Genomic DNA, 19,481 nt, shown 5'->3' with positions numbered 1-19,481 from the left:
CCACTGAAAATGGTTCCGCGACCCACTTTTGGGTCTAGAATCCCTGTTTTACATTATATAAAATGACCAAATGGGACGTTCTGCCAGGACATTTTAAAATTACTGACTATTTCTCACATTTTTAGGGTACTTTAACAGGTATTTGATCTCTTATTTGCATAATAATATTTCTCAAAATCATCTTGGGGGCCAGAGGTTCTGTGCTGGAGGGCCGGATTTGGCCCCCGGGCCTGACGTTGCCTACCCCTGCTTTAAGTTAATATAATGTCTCAGCCTTTTTTCTTCATGTGATATTTCAATGTTTGTTTTACATCAAGCTTTACATCATGTTTTTATGTCACTCCCTCATTAAAAAACATGGCTGAAGTGTTGCCTTGGCACATTCACGTATTTTTGAGTAATCTGTAAAAACTCTGACGGCGGCCATTTTAGGTGTAGCTTTGCCTGAGTCCTCCTAGGAACGCCCCCACCTCCTGGAGACGCCTCCGAGCTTTCGTCACCAGCCGAGTAACCAACCACTGCTCCTCAGCAGAACCCCCTCCCCACTGATGCCACAGACAGCGTGTGGAGGGGGCGTGTCGGAAAGGCTCAGAGGTTCTTAAAGAGACAGAGGCCTATTTCAAGACATTTGCCACAGCCATTTTGAGAGAGACATTTTATACAAGGCAGTTATTTTAATTTACTGCATTTACAGACCAACAGAAGGTTTGCTCATCATTGTAGTGTGCTATAGACTGGTGCTATGTGATTGAAAAAAAACGCATCATACCCCCTCTTTAAATCACTTAAACATAATTTATATGAAAAATATTTAAAAATATATATTGTTTTTGTTTAGCCTAGCACACACACATTTTAACAATTGCTGATTAACTTTTGACCACTTTTTGCATTATGTTTGACATTATCTATACATTTTATCAGTAAAATCCTAAATCATTATCTAAAATGTAGAATTATTCTATAGACTTGCTTATATATATGTATGTATATATGTAGGTTGACTGATGTGTGGTGCCCACCTCTAGAACTAGAACTAAATGAAGCTGTAAAATAGTCTCCCCTCAGTTTGTATTCAGACGGACTATGGTCGGGATCACATTATCCTCAGTCACTAAGTCAGAGGCCACTATGTTGAGCTTAGTGCTGACATCTGGTTGTTTGATCCACTTCAGTAGCTCTGGTAAACTCCTGCGAACCAAGGAGGCCATATTCTTCCATCTCAGGATGTACTTGAAGGCGCCACGATCCTCCGGTAAGGTCAGGTTCAGGCCACACACATAGAAATCTGCACAGAGAGAATGGCACAGTTGGCACTGGGCTGAACGTGAACCAATCGGCTTGTAAAGTCGTTCTGATACCGATGTCAGACTAGCAGAGGATTTGACCCACAGAGAAAGATTGGAGAAAAAGATTCAGACTAATACTTACAGGAGTGAGGCGCCACTTTCAAATCCATGGTGAGTTTTTCTTCAACTTTTCCCGGGTCCATAGTATCCCCGTAGAGGTAAAGGATCTTGGACCAGATTTCGGGCTGCTTGGTGGCTTCAGCGTAGTCATATGACACTATGACATTCTGCTTTTGGTGCCAGCACTTCTGCAGGGTCGGGGCGTCTTCTTTTCCCATCTGAAATATCACGTTAGGAAGTATTTGAGATCAAACACATTACTGTACTGAATACTTTGCTGCTTACTGGTTTGGGGACTAGTTTGGTGGTGAACAGGTCCTTGATGAAGCTCACGAGATGTTGATGGAGTTGCTGTTCGTGGCTGCCGAAGCCTTTGAAGTGGGACAGAGCCAGGATGATGATCTCCTTTGGGTGCTGCTCGGCCCAGTGGTTTATGGACCTAAGAACAGTCTGACACACAAAGTAATGATGACTGAGAGTAAGGCATCAGTTCAGACAGTTCATTTAATGACATTTAACCTCTTAACTCCCGCCTGAACCGAGAGCATTTTCTCCAGTTCAGCTTTACCCAAATCCTTTAGGTCAGTGTAACACCTCATTTGAAAGCTAAGACCTACAAAACTAAATTGATCTTTTTCCTCACATCATCAGATTTTTTTTCATCACTTTTTTTGTTGGGCAGTCATTTTTGTCAAATTTTCGTGACTTTTTTGTCACTTTTTCTTCAAATTACTCGCATTTTTTTGTCTATTTTTTTTGTCCATTTTTTGTCACTTTTTCGTCCATTTTTTCTAAATTTTTCGTCCATTTTTTCTCACTTTTTTGTCCATTTTTTGTCAATTTTTGTCATTTTTTTTTTTACATTTTTTGTCACTTTTTCGTCCATTTTTTCTCACTTTTTTCACATTTTCATCCTTGTTTTCGTCTCAGTTTTGTTGCTATTTTCACACCTCTTTTCCAGAAGCTTTTGTATTGGGGTAAAGCTGGAGAAAATGTGCTCGTTCAGGTGGGAGTTAAGGGGTTAATACTTTGTAATGGGCCGTAGAAACCATGGCATTGTAATTTCCTGTTGCTACCTCCACATCGGTGCTCGTGAGCAGCCCGTGGTAGAAGTACAGTCTGGTGGGGTCCGGGTCGTTCTCTTTACGAGCGATTCTCAAGTCGAAGTAGCGAGCCCCTGCGTCCAGCTGCTGACGCATCGTGGACTCCTGTAGAAGACACTTTTTACAAGCTGGTCATCTGTATTTATGTTCTACAATAAATAATATTTAAATGAACATTAATGTTTGGGTCTCACTTGACTTTACAGCAGAGTAGTTACATAGTACTTGGACGGAAATAGCACAGTAACTAACGATAACTAAGGGTAATGTTGTTTCATGAGATGGATCGATCGCCACAGGGTCCAGATCCTCCATTGAGAGTATTTGGGATGTGCTGGAGAAGGCTCTGCACAGTGGTCACAACCTCCCATCATCAATACAAGAAATTGGTGAAAAATGAATGACACACTGGGTCTTTGGAGATAGTGGAAGCTCGTCCACCTTCTCCCTCTGCCCCATGAGCCTTTGTGTGAAGTATGGCAGTGTTTCCCAACCAGGGGTACGGGGACCCCTGGGGGTACTAGAGCTCTTAGCAGGGGGTACTTGGAATTATTTAAGATCAAAACTCTAGTAAAACTGTCAAGAATTTTGAGGTTATTCAGTAAAAGGTTTAATTTTGAGAGTAATTTAGCTTCATAGTGAACACAACACACTATTAAATACTGAATAATCTGTATTTAGTAGGTCAATGTGTGATAATATTGGCAAGATCCTCGAGGTAGGGGGTACTCAGAGTATAAATGAACAACTCAAGGGTGCGTGAGACAAAAACGTTTGGGAACCACTGAAGTATGGGAGGGATTTGTGGAATGACCTGTTTGTTTGCATGTCGACCGTTTGCTCGAAATCCGAGACGTAAACTATACGGGAACATGAGCTGTCATAGCAGAAACAAAGCTACAGGCCGCGATTAGCAGCTCACAATAAACCTAATGTGAACCTAGTGTGGAATGCATTGTTAAATTGTGGCTAAAGCAGCAGCATGCGTTACCTGCGTCCTGGCCCATTTCTTCATTATGGTTCGCACACAGGGCAGATGGCTGTACTTTTTCAGCCCGTCGGGTTCGATAATGGACGAGTTGACGTCCAGATCGTAGCTCATGGCGTCGTGGCTGCCTGAAACAGATCAACCAACTGTGGTGAAGCACATCTTACATCCATTTACAGGATCAACAGGACTCTGGACTGGTTGCTTTATTGTTGAAATAGGAGTAAAATTATATGTATACATAGATAAGATAAGAAAAGCCTTTACTCCACCCTCTCATACAAAACACACATCAACGACATCACTAAAACATCCTTCTTCCACCTCCGCAACATCGCTCGCCTCAAACTCTGACTCACCACCAACCTTCAAATCAGTCCTCAAAACCCACCTGTTCAAACTAGCTTTTACCTAAACGCCCTTTTTGTTTCGTTTTATCCCCCATGTAAAGCGTCTTTGAGTGTCCGAAAAGCGGTATACAAGTTTGATGTATTATTATTATTTGTTATTGATCTCACAATGGAGAAATTCAGCTCTTGGAAACACTCAGGGTGTGCAGATAGGCAGGAAATGTGAGGAAAAAAAACAATTAAATAGTAAATAGTGATATCTTATATACAATGACTATATTATGATGGTGCTGATACGAATACAAATATCAGTGGGGACCAAATCATACAGGTACTGTACTGTAAACCTAAAAAAAATTGAAAGGTGCCCAGCCCTACAAAGTAAACACACTTGCCTACCTGGTATGACCAGATCATACAACGTGCTCGTCTGTTTGTGAGCAGGCAGGCGGGACATCCAGTCAGAGTAACTTTCACTTTCATTTTGACCGTTGCTCTGTTCCTGTTTCTTTGCCATCTGTATAAAAAAAAAAACACATTCAATATTACAACAAATCCTAAAATCTGTAAGTAAAGAGCAAACACATACTCACCTGGTTGAGGTTTGCCACACTGAATGTGTGGCTGTAGCTTCCTCCTGTCGTCAGGTTTCATCAAAGCTGGCACGGTTTTCTGCCTGACTGCTAATACCGGTTTGATCAAGAAGTGTCAAAGCCATTATGTGGTTACTGAATGACTTGGGACAAGCATTTCCTCATAGCAACAGGCAGTACGTAGCCTCGTGACACCCGCCTGAACCCAGCACATTTCCTCCAGTCTGTCATGAACCAAACCTAAAAGCTTCTTGACAATGAATAATACAATAAAAACAATGAAAAACGTGGCAAAAATATGACGAAAGAAAAGGAAAGAACAAAGAAAAAAAAGTGTAGGAGAAAGTGGCAAAAAAAAGTTCAGTTTATATCAGTTTTGTAGGTCTTAACTTTCACATGAGGCGTTACACTGGCCTAGAAAGCTCTCCAGTCGTTCAGCTTTTTTGCGTTCCAAATTATTATGCAAATTGGATTTTTGTGTCAAAAAGGCAAAAAAATAATAATAATAATGAAACTCATGGATGGTATCGTGTCTCGGGGCTCTTTGAATCACGGACATTAATCTCAGAGACCTGGGATGATTAGTTTTCAGATAAAGGGAAAAACTACTAAAAAAGGGTGTTCCACTTTATTATGCAGATCATCATTTTAAAGCAAAATGGGAAAGAAAAAGGGTCTTTCTGCTGATGAAAAGCGTGAAATAGATGAATGCCTTGGTCTACGTATGAAAACCTTCGATATTTCAAGAAAGATTAAGTGTAATCATCGTACTGATAAGAGATTTGTGGATGATAATGGCACAATATGGACGGTTTCTGCCAGACAAACACATCAGATTAGGAGAACAGATGCTACAAAGCAGCATACAGGTATTTGAAGCTGCTGGTGCCTCTGGAGTCTCCCGAATATTAAGGTGTAGGACCCTCCAGAGGCTGCAGTTGTGCATAAACCTTCTATCCGGCCTCCCCTAAACTGTTCATTGAAGCTGATGAACAGAAACGGCTGCAGTGGCTCAGAAATACATGAAGACTCATTTTCAAACAGTCTTGTTCACTGATGAGGCCGTGTAGCCCTGGATGGTGGATGGTTGGTGAATGGCCGCCATGTCCCAACAAGGCTGTGACGTCAGTAAGGAGGTGGCGGAGTCATGTTTTGGGCCAGAGTCATGGGGAGAGAGCTGGTCGGCCCCATTAGGCCCTTTTAGGCTCCCTGAAGGTGTGAAAATGACCTTTGAAAAATATGTGGAGTTTCTGACTGACCACTGTCTTCTATGCTACAAAAAGAAGAGCCGTACTTTCCCTAACAAAATAATCTGTAAAGAAAACCTCTGCAAAACTGGCTGCTATGGGCATAAAAGGAGAGAAACTCATGATGTGGACCCCCTCCTCCCCTGACTTGAACCCTATTGAAGACCCTATATTTGGAGCCTCAACAAAAAAAACATCTATGAGGGTGGGAGGCAGTTTTCATCCAAACAGCAGCTCTGGGAGGTTATTCTAACATCCTGCAAAGAAATCCAAACTGTCCAAAAACTCACAAGTTTAATGGATTTAAGAATGTTTAAGCTGCTATCACACAAGGGCTCCTTTGGTAAAATATAACTTGACCTGTTAATATTTTTTTTAGCTTCTGATTTCAGTAAACATGACCTCCTAATGCTACAAATTCAACAAATGACCATTTTCAGTTAATTACAAGGTTTAAAATGTATTGAAATGATGAGTTGCATAATAATTTGGAACAGTGGATTTTGAGGTTTTTTACCATATTTATTTTTGAAAAAAATACCGTTATCACTAGGAAATTTTTTCCACCACATTTAAATGATCCTCTACCAGATAAAGACTTGGAAATTATGCTGACTCTCATTTGAGTTGACAATTTGCATAATAATTTGGAACGCAGTGTAGATTTTGGTGAAGCCAATCCGGAGAATATGCACTCGGTTCAGGCGGGGGTTAAGAGGGTAAAGGGTCAGACCTGTTTACAAGTGAGCGATACTGATCTACTCACACATCAGTCAAAAATATCCCACTTAAGGAGACAAAAACGAGAGATCGAAGCTTATAGATTCGGGTAAAGCTGAACTGGAGAAAGTATGCTTGGTTCAGGTGGCGGTTAAGAGGTTATTAATCAGTAGAATAAACTGTAGAATTGGCTAGGAGTAGATGAAAAATAAAATACGACAATAAGAATACATCATTTATTTCAGACCATGTTGATCATCGTTTTGATTTTTCTATTTTGTTGTAAATATATCTTTACAAAAGGGTTGCAGCTTGTTATTACAATCTGTCTCCTTTTAGCCATACACTGATACATACAAAACAATACAATACAAACATTATTCATTCATACAAAATAATTCAATAATTCATCCAAAAAGAAAACAACAACATATAAGACACATTTAACACATGTTATGATTTGATGATTTAGAGCTAAAATGAGATCAAGCAAAAACATGTTTAGAGATCCAGTTTATCGTAGTCTTATAATTACTGTAAGATAAGATCAGATAAGATAAGATAATCCTTTATTGATCTGACAGCAGTGGGGATGAAGGCTTTGCGGTAGCGCTCCGTCCTGCACTGAGGGTGTCTCAGTCTGCCACTGAGAGAGCTGCTCAGCTCTTCTACAGTCCCGTGCAGTGGGTGGGAGGTGTTGTCCATGATGGAGGTGAGCTTGGCTAACACCCTCCTGTCCCTCACCTCCTCCACAGAGTCCAGGGGGCAGCCCAGGACGGAGCTGGCCCTCCTGACCAGCTTGTTCAGTCTGTTCTTGTCCAGGTCGTTCCCCTTAGACACACAGCCCACGATGGCGGAGTCGTCGGAGAACTTCTGGAGATGACAGCTGTCCGTGTTGTATGTGAAGTCCGATGTGTAGATGGTGAAGAGAAACGGTGAGAGGACGGTGCCCTGAGGGGCCCCGGTGCTGCAGACGACCACCTCAGACTCACAGCTGCGCAGCCGCACATACTGTGGTCGGTCCGTGAGGTAGTCGATGGTCCAAGCAGTGAGATGTTCATCCACTCCCGCGTCCTCCAGCTTCCCCCGCAGCAGCGCCGGCCTGATGGTGTTGAAGGCACTGGAGAAGTCAAAGAACATGACCCTCACAGCGTTCCCGGCGTGCTCCAGGTGCGTGAGCGCCCGCTCCGACAGGTAGATGACAGCGTCCTCCACTCCGATGTTGGGTCTGTAAGCAAACTGCAGCGGGTCAAGGGTGGGGCTCACCACAGAGCGGAGGTGGGTGAGGATGAGCCGCTCCATCGTCTTCATCAGGTGGGAGGTCAGGGCGACTGGTCTGTAGTGGGCCGGTTCCCTGGCGTGCGCTGTTTTAGGAACCGGGATCAGACAGGAGGTCTTCCACAGGACGGGGACCTTCTCCAGGCTGAGGCTCAGGTTGTAGATGCGGCAGAGGACCTCGGAGAGCTGGTCTGCGCAGGTCCTCAGCAGCCTGGGACTGATGCCATCTGGTTCTGCAGCTTTCCCCCGCTTCAGTCGCCTCAGCTCTCTCCTCACCCGGTCCTGTGTGATGGAGAGGGGGGAGTGAGGGGGGGACTGGTGTGGGGGTTGACTGCCGGGGGTGGGGCAGGTGCTAGAGGAAGTCCGTATGGTGGGGGCTGGAGACGTGGGTGCAGGGGGGCTGGAGGCAGGTGAAGGTGGTCGGGGGAGGGGGGCAGTGTCCACTGGGCTGGAGAAGTGTGAAGAGGAGGGAGTGGGGGGAGAATCAAACCGGTTGAAATGTTCGTTGAATTCATCCGCCCCGCGCTGGTCTCCATCAGCTGTCCCTCTGGCACTCTGTCCAAAACCGGAGATGTTCTTCAGTCCCCTCCACACGTCCCGTGCGTTGCCCTGCGCCAGCTTCTGCTCCAGCTTCTCGCCATAGTCCTTCTTGGCCTTCCTGATCCTCCACTGGAGTTCGTGCTGGACTCTCCTCTGCTCCTCTCTGTCCCCTGAGTTGAAAGCCCTTTTCTTTTGGTTCAGGAGGGCTTTAAGTTCAGGGGTCACCCAGGGGTGGTTGTTGGAGAAACACCGTACCTTCCGGGTTGGTACAGTGTTTTCCACACAGAAGTTGATGTAGTCTGTAGTCTATAAGACAGTTTGGTGCTTATCCAAAACAAGGATTTCTCATATATTTTCTCAAATATGTCAGAGTGGAGTAGACAAAACAAAATGAAACTGGACCTCATCACATTCCAGCGTGAGTATTGACCCAACTGTTCGTAGATTGTGTTCAGAACAAACAGAAAGTCTTTAGTGGAGCTACTGGATGGAGTTCCCTGCAGAAAAGGCTATGCTGCCACCTTGTGGATATGTCATGGTATACCTGACTACCTTTGTGTTTTCAATCAGTTAAATGATATTCACCCTTTAAGTCAATAATGGAAAGCTGCAGAGCCGAGACAAATCTACTGTGAAAAGTGAATCCACCGTGATAGTGCGCCCTCTGCTGGCAAATACAGATATACAACGGTATTTAGCTCATGTTTTACAGTTGTATCGTTGGGATTATTTTGTGTAATTTAGAATGGGTTGACATGTAACTTAGTGTAGGCTACATGTACTAATATGTGGGTTATTTTATTAAATCAAAACTGTATGTTTTACTCCTTTCATTGTATTTTGTTGGACAGTGCCTTCATTTGTTCATTTGTTCAACAAGAGACAGAGACAATATTTTGGAACAAAATCACATTTTTATTGTGGTAACGGCCATTGCTGTAATCAGTAAAGAAAGGAGAGAAATCATAGGGTTAATAATGTTAGCTTGCAGATGCTAAAACAAAGCAAAAAGTAACATTTGTACCGTCAGGGTCTTCCCTGTTTCCTAAATTCAGCAGCAAAACAAAAGATCAACACTGATGTCATTAATGTGTAAAAATCAAATGTTGTAATTCAAGGCTAATAATGATGATAATAATAATAATAATACTGTCAAAACTAGTCTGGAATGACATATACATGCAACAATGTGCCATTAATAATGGTGCCATACCTTTTTATTTTTATTTTTTTATTTGTCGTTAACTCGTGTGTGTCCAGGCCAAGATTCTTTAAAATTAAAATATGCAATAATTTGCCACAGAAGTAAAAATATAATTATGAATAAATATATAAATCTATATTTATAATCTATCTATCTATAATCTATATTTACTTTATCTTTATCAAACAACATTAATGTGTCATGTTAGCTTTATCAAACAACAGAAGCATCTACGATTTCAAAATTGGTTCATAAGACAAAAAAAAAAAAAAACTCAACTAAAGATCAGGTTCGTTGAGATATCAAAGCAATCTTCCGAAGACCTAATATCGTCGTATATCCGTCTTTACCAGGAGAGGGCGCACTATCACAGTGGATTCGCTTCACGGTATTTCTGTCTCAGCTCTGGGTGTGCAGCTATCCCCTTCTCCTTTAAGTCAATATAATGTCGCAGCCGTTTTTCTTCATGTGATATTTCAATGTTTGTTTGGTTTTTAATTTTTTTTTAAATCACTTAAACATAATTTATATGAACAATATTTAAAAATAGATATTGGTTTGCTTAGCCAAGCACACACACATTTTAACAATAGTTGATTAACTTTTGACCACTTTTTGCATTATGTTTGACGTTATCTATACATTTTATCAGTAAAATCCTAAATCATTATCTAAAATGTAGAATTATTCTATAGACTTATATACAGTGGGGGAAAAAAAGTATTTGGCCAAAATCCAATACAATGTCTATGTGAAACTGACCAAATACTTTTTATCCCCCACTGTATATATGTAAAAAAATTAAAACATAAAAACAATTAACAATGAATATCCTGAATGTCACCCCTCTGCTTTATAAGGAAAGGCTTCAGTCCCATTTCGGCCTCAAGAACCAATTCAGTCAAAAGATACTAGAGGTCGACTGATGTGTGGTGCCCACCTCTAGAACTAGAACTAAATGAAGCTGTAAAATAGTCTCCCCTCAGTCTGTATTCAGACGGACTATGGTCGGAATCACATTATCCTCAGTCACTAAGTCAGAGGCCACTATGTTGAGCTTAGTGCTGACATCTGGTTGTTTGATCCACTTCAGCAGCTCTGGTAAACTCCTGCGAACCAAGGAGGCCATATTCTTCCATCTCAGGATGTACTTGATGGCGCCAGGATCCTCCGGTAAGGTCAGGTTCAGGCCACACACATAGAAATCTGCACAGAGAGAATGGCACAGTTAGCACTGGGCTCAACGTGAACCAATCGGCTTGTAAAGTCGTTCTGATACCGATGTCAGACTAGCAGAGGATTTGACCCACAGAGAAAGATTGGAGAAAAAGATTCAGACTAATACTTACAGGAGTGAGGCGCCACTTTCAAATCCATGGTGAGTTTTTCCTCAACTTTTCCCGGGTCCATGGTATCCCCGTAGGAGTAATCGATCTTGTACCAGATTTCGGGCTGCTTGGTGGCTTCAGCGTAGTCATACGACACTATGACATTCTGCTTTTGGTGCCAGCACTTCTGCAGGGTCGGGGCATCTTCATATCCCATCTGAAATATCACGTTTGGAAGTATTTGAGATCAAACACAGCAAAGTACTGAATACTTTGCTGCTTACTGGTTTGGGGACTAGTTTGGTGGAGAACAGGTTCTTGATGAAGCTCACGAGATGTTGATGGAGTTTCTTTTCGTCGCTGCCGAAGCCTTTGAAGTGGGACAGAGCCAGGATGATGATCTCCTTTGGGTGCTGCTCGGCCCAGTGGTTTATGGACCTAAGAACAGTCTGACACACAAAGTAATGATGACTGAGAGTAAGGCATCAGTCCTGCCTCAGTTCATTTAATGACATTTAATACTTTGTAATGGGCCGTAGAAACCATGGTATTGTAATTTCCTGTTGCTACCTCCACATCGGTGCACGTGAGCAGCCCGTGGTAGAAGTACAGTCTGGTGGGGTCCGGGTCGTTCTCTTTACGAGCGATTCTCAAGTCGAAGTAGCGAGCCCCTGCGTCCAGCTGCTGACCCATCGTGGACTCCTGTAGAAGACACTTTTTACAAGCTGGTCATCTGTGTTTGTGTTTTACAATAAGTAATATTTAAATGAACATTAATGTTTGGGTCTCACGTGACTTTACAGCAGAGTAATTACATAGTACTAGGATGGAAATAGCACAGTAACTAACGATAACTAAGGGTAATGTTGTTTCATGAGATGGATCGATCGCCACAGAGTCCAGATCCTCCATTGAGAGTCTTTGGGATGTGCTGGAGAAGGCTCTGCACAGTCGTCACAATCTTCCATCATCAATACAAACAATTGGTGAAAAATGAATGACACACTGGGTCTTTGGAGATTGTGGAAGCTCGTCCACCTTCTCCCTCTGCCCCATGAGCCTTTGTGTGAAGTATGGCAGTGTTTCCCAACCAGGGGTACGGGGTTTAATTTTGACGGGTCAGACGAAGAGCAGCTCAGAAGACTCCTATGGACGTACACTACTCAAGGACCGTGACGTCGCCCGGCATGGCGCAGCCGGGGCCCCACCCTGGAGCCAGACCTGGGGTTGGGGCCCGAACGCGAGCGTCTGGTGGCCGGGCCCACGGGGCACAGCCCGAAGGGATGACGTGGGCCCGCCCTCCTGTGGACTCACCACCCGCAGAGGGATCCATAGGGGTCGGGTGCTAAGAGGACTGGGTGGCAGTCGAGGCCGGGTGCCTCGACGACCTGGTCCACATGCTCAGCTTCTGGTGTTCGGGACATGGAACGTCACCTCACTGGGGGGGAAGGAGCCTGAGCTTGTGCGGGTGGTTGAGAGATACCGACTAGATATAGTCGGGCTCACCTCCACGCACAGCTTGGGTTCCGGATCCCAACTCCTGGAGAGAGGCTGGACTCTCCATTTTTCTGGAGTTGCCCGCGGGGAGAGGCGGCGGGCTGGGGTGGGTTTGCTCATATCCCCACAGCTCAGCCGTCACGTGTTGGAGTTCACCCCGGTGGACGAGAGGGTCGCGTCCCTACGCCTTCGGGTCGGGGACAGGTCTCTCATCGTTGTCTCGGCCTACGGGCCCAACATCGGTGCAGAGTACCCGGCCTTCTTGGAGTCCCTGGGAGGGGTACTAGATAGTGCTCCGACTGGGGACTCCATTGTTCTGCTGGGGGACTTCAACGCCCACGTGGGTAACGACAGTGAGACCTGGGAGGGAGTGATTGGGAGGAACGGCCTCCCCGATCTGAACCCGAGTGGTGTTCTGTTATTGGACTTCTGTGTTCAGTTTGTCCATAACGAACACCATGTTCGAGCACAAGGGTGTCCATAAGTGCACGTGGCACCAGGACACCCTAGGCAGGAGGTCGATGATCGACTTTGTAGTTGTGTCGTCTGACCTCCGGCCGCGTGTCTCGGACACTCGGGTGAAGAGAGGGGCTGAGCTGTCAACTGATCACCACCTGGTGGTGAGCTGGATCCGCTGGCAGGGGAGGAAGCCGGTCAGACCTGGCAGGCCCAAGCGTGTTGTGAGGGTCTGCTGGGAACGACTGGCGGATCCCTCTGTCAGTGGGGTCTTCAACTCCCACCTCCGGAAGAGCTTCACCCAGATTCCGGGGGAGGCGGGGGACATGGAGTCCGAGTGAACTCTGTTCTCCTCCTCCATTGTTGATGTGGCTGCTCGTAGTTGTGGCCGTAAGGTCTCTGGTGCCTGTCGCGGCGGCAATCCCCGAACCCGGTGGTGGCGCCCGGAAGTAAGGGATGCCGTCAAGCTGAAGAAGGAGTCCTACCTGGCCTTGTTGGCTAGTGGGACTCCGGAGGCAGCTGAGAGGTACCGGCAGGCCAAGCGTGCTGCAGCTCGTGCGGTCACAGAGGCAAAAACTCGGGTCTGGGAGGAGTTCGGAGAAGCCATGGAGGAAGACTATCGGTCGGCCTCGAAGAGATTCTGGCAAACCATCCGGCGCCTCAGGAGGGGGAAGCAGTGCTTCACCAGCACTGTATACAGTGCGGGTGGGGGGCCGCTAACCTCGACTGGGGATGTCGTCGGGTGGTGGAAGGAGTACTTCGAGGACCTCCTCAATCCCGTCGTCACGTCTTCCAATGAGGAAGCAGAGGCTGGGGACTCGGAGGTGGGCTCGCCCATCACCGGGGCTGAAGTCACCGAGGTGGTGAGAAAGCTCCTCGGTGGCAAGGCTCCGGGGGTGGATGAGATTCGCCCTGAGTACCTTAAGTCTCTGGATGTTGTAGGACTGTCTTGGTTGACACGTCTCTGCAACATCGCGTGGCGGTCGGGGACAGTGCCCCTGGATTGGCAGACCGGGGTGGTGGTCCCTCTCTTTAAGAAGGGGGATCGGAGGGTGTGTTCCAATTACAGAGGGATCACCCTCCTTAGCCTCCCCGGTAGGGTCTACTCCAGGGTGCTGGAGAGGAGGATCCGGCCGATAGTTGAACCTTGGATCCAGAAGGAACAATGCGGTTTTCGTCCTGGTCGTGGCACACTGGACCAGCTCTATACCCTCCGTCGGGTGCTTGAGGGTTCGTGGGAGTTCGCCCAACCAGTCCACATGTGTTTTGTGGACTTGGAGAAAGCGTTCGACCGCGTCCCTCGTGGTGCCCTGTGGGGGGTGCTCCGGGAGTATGGGGTCCGGGGCCCTCTGCTAAGGGCTGTCCGTTCCCTGTATGACCGCAGCAGGAGCTTGGTTCGCATTGCCGGCCGTAAGTCAGACCTGTTCCCGGTGCGTGTTGGTCTCCGCCAGGGCTGCCCTTTGTCACCAGTTCTGTTCATTACTTTTATGGACAGAATTTCTAGGCGCAGCCAGGGGCCGGAGGGTGTCCGGTTTGGGAGCCTCAGGATCTCATCTCTGCTGTTTGCAGATGATGTTGTTCTGATGGCTTCAACGAACCAGGACCTTCAGCACACTCTGGGGCGGTCTGCAGCCGAGTGTGTAGCGGCCGGGATGAGGATCAGCACCTCCAAATCCGAGGCCATGGTTCTCCACCAGAAAAAGGTGGCTTCCCCTCTTCAGGTCGGTGGGGAGTCCTTGCCTCAAGTGGAGGAGTTCAAGTATCTCGGGGTCTTGTTCACGAGTGAGGGACGGAAGGAGCGTGAGATTGACAGACGGATCGGTTCGGCGTCAGCAGTGATGCGGTCGCTGTATCGGTCTGTCGTGGTGAAGAGGGAGCTGAGTCGGGGGCAAAGCTCTCGATTTACCGATCGATCTACGTTCCCACCCTCACCTATGGTCATGAGATTTGGGTAATGACCGAAAGGACAAGATCGCGAATACAAGCGGCCGAAATGAGTTTCCTTCGCAGGGTGGCTGGGCGCACCCTCCGAGATCGGGTGAGGAGCTCAGTTACCCGGGAGGAGCTCGGAGTAGAGTCGCTGCTCCTTCACGTCGAAAGGAGCCAGCTGAGGTGGCTAGGGCATCTGTTTCGGATGCCTCCTGGTCGCCTCCCGCGGGAGGTGTTCCAGGCATGTCCTAGTGGGACAAGGCCTCGTGGAAGAACCAGGACACGGTGGTGGGACTATGTCTCCGAGCTGGCCTGGTGTCGCCTCGGGGTCCCCCCAGAACAGCTGGAGGAGGTGTGTGTGGACCAGGAAGTTTGGGCATCTCTGCTGAGACTGCTGCCCCCGCGACCCGGCCCCGGATAAAGCGGAAGAAAATGGATGGATGGATGGATGGTTTAATTTTGAGAGTAATTTAGCTTCATAGTGAACACAACACACTATTAAATACTGAATAATCTGTATTTAGTAGGTCTCTGTGTGATAATATTGGCAAGATCCTCGAGGTAGGGGGTAGTCAGAGTATAAATGATCAACTCATGGGAGCGTCAGACAAAAAGGTTTGGGAACCACTGAAGTATGGGAGGGATTTGTGGAATGACCTGTTTGTTTGTTTGCATGTCGACCGTTCCCTCGAAATCCGCTTTTTATGAGCTTTAGAGACATAAACTGTGCGGGGATATGAGCTGTCATAGCTGAAACAAAGCTACAGGCCGCGATTAGTAGCTCACAATAAACTTAAGACTTATAGTGTGAAATGTATTGTTAAATTGTGGCTAAAGCAGCAGCATGCATTACCTGCGTCCTGGCCCATTTCCTCGTTATGGCTCGCACACAGGGCAGATAGCTGTACTTTTTCACCCAGTCGGGTTCGACAATGGACGAGTTGACGTCCAGATCGTAGCTCATGGAGTCGTGGCTGCCTAAAACAGATTTAGTACAGTTGTAACTTGACTGGTACTCAGCAGTCTAGGTCCAAGTATGTTGGATTTGCACACTTTTTAGTGTTTTGGTGCTATATCTCATTAGCATGTGCACAAACCTCTCCAAAGTGCCAAATGTTATGACTAAATCAAAGCAAAATGAAGTGGGTAATTTCTTTTCCATATTTATCTCAGTGCACAAAGGTGCGTCAGTCACAACCTTCCCCGAAACAAAATGGCCGCCTTGTTTATTCAGAAAAGAGCTTTTACATGTCCTAAAATAGATTAACCAACTGTGGTGAGGCATATCTTACATCCATTTACAGGATCAACAGGACTCTGGACTAACTGGTTGCTTTAGCATTATGTGCAGCCTATTGTTGAAACAAGAGTAAAATGATATATATATACATAGATAAGAAAAGAAAAGCCTTTATTGATCTCACAGTGGAGAAATTTACTTGTTACATTCAGCTCTTAGAAACACTCAGGGTGTGCAGATAGGCAGGAAATGTGAGGAAAAAACAATTAAATAGTAAATAGTGATATCTTATATACAATGACTATATTATGAGGGTACTGATACGAATACAAATATCAGTGGGGACCAAATCATACAGGTACTGTACTGTAAACCTAAAAACAATTGAAAGGTGCCCAGCCCTACAAAGTAAACACACTTGCCTACCTGGTATGACCAGATCATACAACGTGCTCGTCTGTTTGTGAGCAGGCAGGCGGGACATCCAGTCAGAGTAGCTTTCACTTTCATTTTGACCGTTGCTCTGTTCCTGTTTCTTTGCCATCTGTTATTAAAAAAAAAACACATTCAATATTACAACAAATCCTAAAATCTGTAAGTAAAGAGCAAACACATACTCACCTGGTCGAGGTTTGACACAATGAATGTGTGGCTGTAGCTTCCTCCTGTCGTAAGGCGTCATCAGAGCTGGCACGGTTTAAATAGCATTCTGCCTGACCTATAACACCGGTTTGACCAAGAAGTGTGACCAACTGCAAAGCCACATCCGGTTACTCAATGACTTGGGACAGGCACTTCCTCATAGCAAACAGGCAGTACGTAGCCTCGTGACACCCGCCTGAACCCTGCACATTTCCTCCTGATTTGTCATTAACCACACCCAAAAGCTTCTTGAACAAAGCGTCGGAGACAATAAATAATACAAAATAAACAATGAAAAACGTGGCAAAAGAAAAGGAATGAACAAAGAAAAAAAAGTGTAGGAGAAAGTGGCAAAAATGCGACAACAACGTGAGGAAAAAGTTCATTTTATATCAGTTTTGTAGGTCTTAGCTTTCAAATGAGGCGTTACACTGGCCTAGAAAACTCTCCAGTCGTTCAGCTTTTTGATTTTGGTGAAGCCAATCCGGAGAATATGCACTCGGTTCAGGCGGGGGTTAAGAGGGTCAAGGGTCAGACCTGTTTACAAGTGAGCGATACTGATCTACTCACACATCAGTCAAAAATATCCCACTTAAGGCGACAAAAAAAAGAGACAAAAACGAGAGATCGAAGCTTATAGATTCGGGTAAAGCTGAACTGGAGAAAATATGCTTGGTTCAGGTGGGGGTTAATAGGTTATTAATCAGTAGAATAAACTGTAGAATTGTCTAGGAGTAGATGAAAAATAAAATACGACAATAAGAATATATCATTTATTTCAGACCATGTTGATCATCGTTTTGATTTTTCTATTTTGTTGTTAATATATCTTTACAAAAGTGTTCCAGCTTGTTATTACAATCTGTCTCCTTTTAGGCAAAAAGGACGGTTTAAAGTTACAAAAAAGGCAGAACAGAATCAGCTCTGGGTCAGAAGTAGAGGTTGATCAATGTCTTTTTCTAAGGACGATGCCGATTGTGGAGGATTTTTATTAGCTGATGCCGATATGTCTGGTCTATAATCCTGTGAAAGCATAAATACTTGGCCGCTCCAGCAGTGGCCGATTTTATTTTATTATTTAAGGGGATTCAATCATAGTTTCTGCTTTGATTTGTTTCTAATGCCTGCTGCATGCTTTGATTAGCTGCCGTTAGCATTAGAAAAGAAAGAATTAGAAAGAATTAGTTGCTACCCGCAGCATTTTGCCGATCAAAAGTACATTTGCGAAGGGTTAAGGCTAACTCAGTGATTCTGTACTTCAAAATGACACATAGCATGTCCATATTGACTGAGGTTTGGTGAAACTTGTCGCTAAGCAATTTTCATCGCAGTGTTTTCCTGTACCCCTGAGGCCTAGGAAGTTGTGGTAGGACTCGCTCTCCCAGACTTAGCTCTTTCCAATGCAAAATGATCAGCGCTAGATCGGCCAATAGGTGACATTGTAAAATCCCCAAACACCGACCCGATATTTCGGCCGCATGTGTTGGTTTCCTTTAGGTACTCCGGTTTCCCCTATACCACCAAAAACATGTACAATAGTCCAGGAGGAATGAAAGTGTGTTTGAGAGTGCGCATGGGGGACGACGGATGGAAATTAACCCAAGGCTACAATCCGGTGTGGCTTGTTTACATGCATGAGACCCATGTATGCTCATTAACATGCACTGTCCTGACCAAATAAACCAACCGACAAGATTGAGTCAAGGAGCAGAGGAAAAAATATGTTCTGCCTTTTGAACCCCTTATTGAGCACCATAGCCTTGTTTTGATATTGTAAAATATTGCTTCTCTCCGTTACTTTCTTTCTATCTTGAACTGAACTCCTAATTACATTGACCTAGTGATACTGTGAAGCAATGCAATACACTCAAACCTTTTAACCCCCGAGTCTTACCATTCATCCAATGCCTGCAGTAATTTCCCCTTTCACAATTGTGTATGTGGATGCATTGTCAGCAGGAAGGCCAGCTTAGGTCAACAGGAGGTCACAGGAGATAGCAGAGAAACAACTGTCATCTCACTTTAAGCTAAGAACATATTCTATTTAGAAAACTGCAAACAAGAAGACACATATTTCCACAATTCCTCCCTTTGATCACATTTAAACACATGTGATCACACAAAGCAAAACATGATCAAAAACACACAACTACTTATATAGGGACAAAGATCAATACAATACATTGAATATGACACCATTGTGACACCATTGAACACCTTTTGAAAACCAGCGCAGACACAGAACAAGCTAAAGCCACAATATTCAGATGTAATCTACACTCAAGCCATGAGTGATATTCATGTCTTAGACCTAAATTACACCACTTAACTTTTATACTTAACTTTTATAACTTCTACAGAGAGAAAATGAACTCTCATTTTTGGCCTCTCCTTTTCAACAATTGCAACCAATTCCGTGTGCACCCAGAATGGCAACAAATGTTGAAAATTGGGCAATATACATTTATTTGCATCTGTACAACCATTAATTGGGGTATGTTGAAAATCATATCTGTTCCACTGTGCGATACACCTGAAAATGGCAGTGGTGTGATAACTTAGACTTAATTCTTTAGGGAGTGTCTAAAATTACACTCAAGGAGTTTCATGTGAATTAGTCAACTTTAAAGTATCACTATCAAATATTTTTAGATTTTGTAGAGTATTCATTACAGGGTCATTACAGAGTCACAACTATGACTTGAGGTCTGTTTAGCCTTGGTGATAAACAATCAAATTTATTTTATTACAGTAGGTATTTTGTTTCTCAGATGAGTACAAAACCTATATAATTCTTCTTGCTCTGTGTCGCACATGTTACATTATTTGAGCTTAAAGAAAAGCAAGGACAGTAGCATTTTGTGAGCTTGGTTCGGAGTCCTTTCTTGTTAGTTAACGGTGTCCAATGGGTCCAATGAATTTCAAAATTCCATAGGGCTAAAAACACAAAATAGAAC

General features: G+C 44.8%; 2 protein-coding genes across 2 annotated transcripts; both read right to left on the bottom strand.

The window, feature by feature from the left end:
* Positions 1 to 1,064: 1,064 nt before the first annotated feature.
* On the bottom strand, positions 1,065 to 4,367 carry LOC306978296 (PI-PLC X domain-containing protein 1-like; the record flags this gene model as incomplete). Its single annotated transcript, XM_079576819.1, has 6 exons — positions 1,065 to 1,288; positions 1,432 to 1,627; positions 1,695 to 1,859; positions 2,486 to 2,617; positions 3,504 to 3,628; positions 4,250 to 4,367. 6 exons carry the CDS (start codon positions 4,365 to 4,367, stop codon positions 1,065 to 1,067), a joined length of 960 nt encoding a protein of 319 aa, XP_079432945.1.
* A 6,047-nt stretch (positions 4,368 to 10,414) lies between these two features.
* Positions 10,415 to 16,426, bottom strand: LOC306978295 (PI-PLC X domain-containing protein 1-like; the record flags this gene model as incomplete). Its single annotated transcript, XM_079576818.1, has 6 exons — positions 10,415 to 10,638; positions 10,782 to 10,977; positions 11,045 to 11,209; positions 11,331 to 11,462; positions 15,496 to 15,620; positions 16,309 to 16,426. The coding sequence occupies 6 exons, from the start codon at positions 16,424 to 16,426 to the stop codon at positions 10,415 to 10,417; spliced, it is 960 nt and encodes a 319-aa protein (XP_079432944.1).
* Positions 16,427 to 19,481: the final 3,055 nt, after the last annotated feature.

This window comes from Gobius niger (genome assembly GCF_951799975.1).
Source record: "Gobius niger genome assembly, chromosome: 19".
Taxonomy (NCBI): Eukaryota; Metazoa; Chordata; class Actinopteri; order Gobiiformes; family Gobiidae; genus Gobius; species Gobius niger.
The sequence above is the reverse complement of the archived record's forward strand: the minus strand, read 5'-3'. Positions and strand labels throughout refer to the sequence as shown.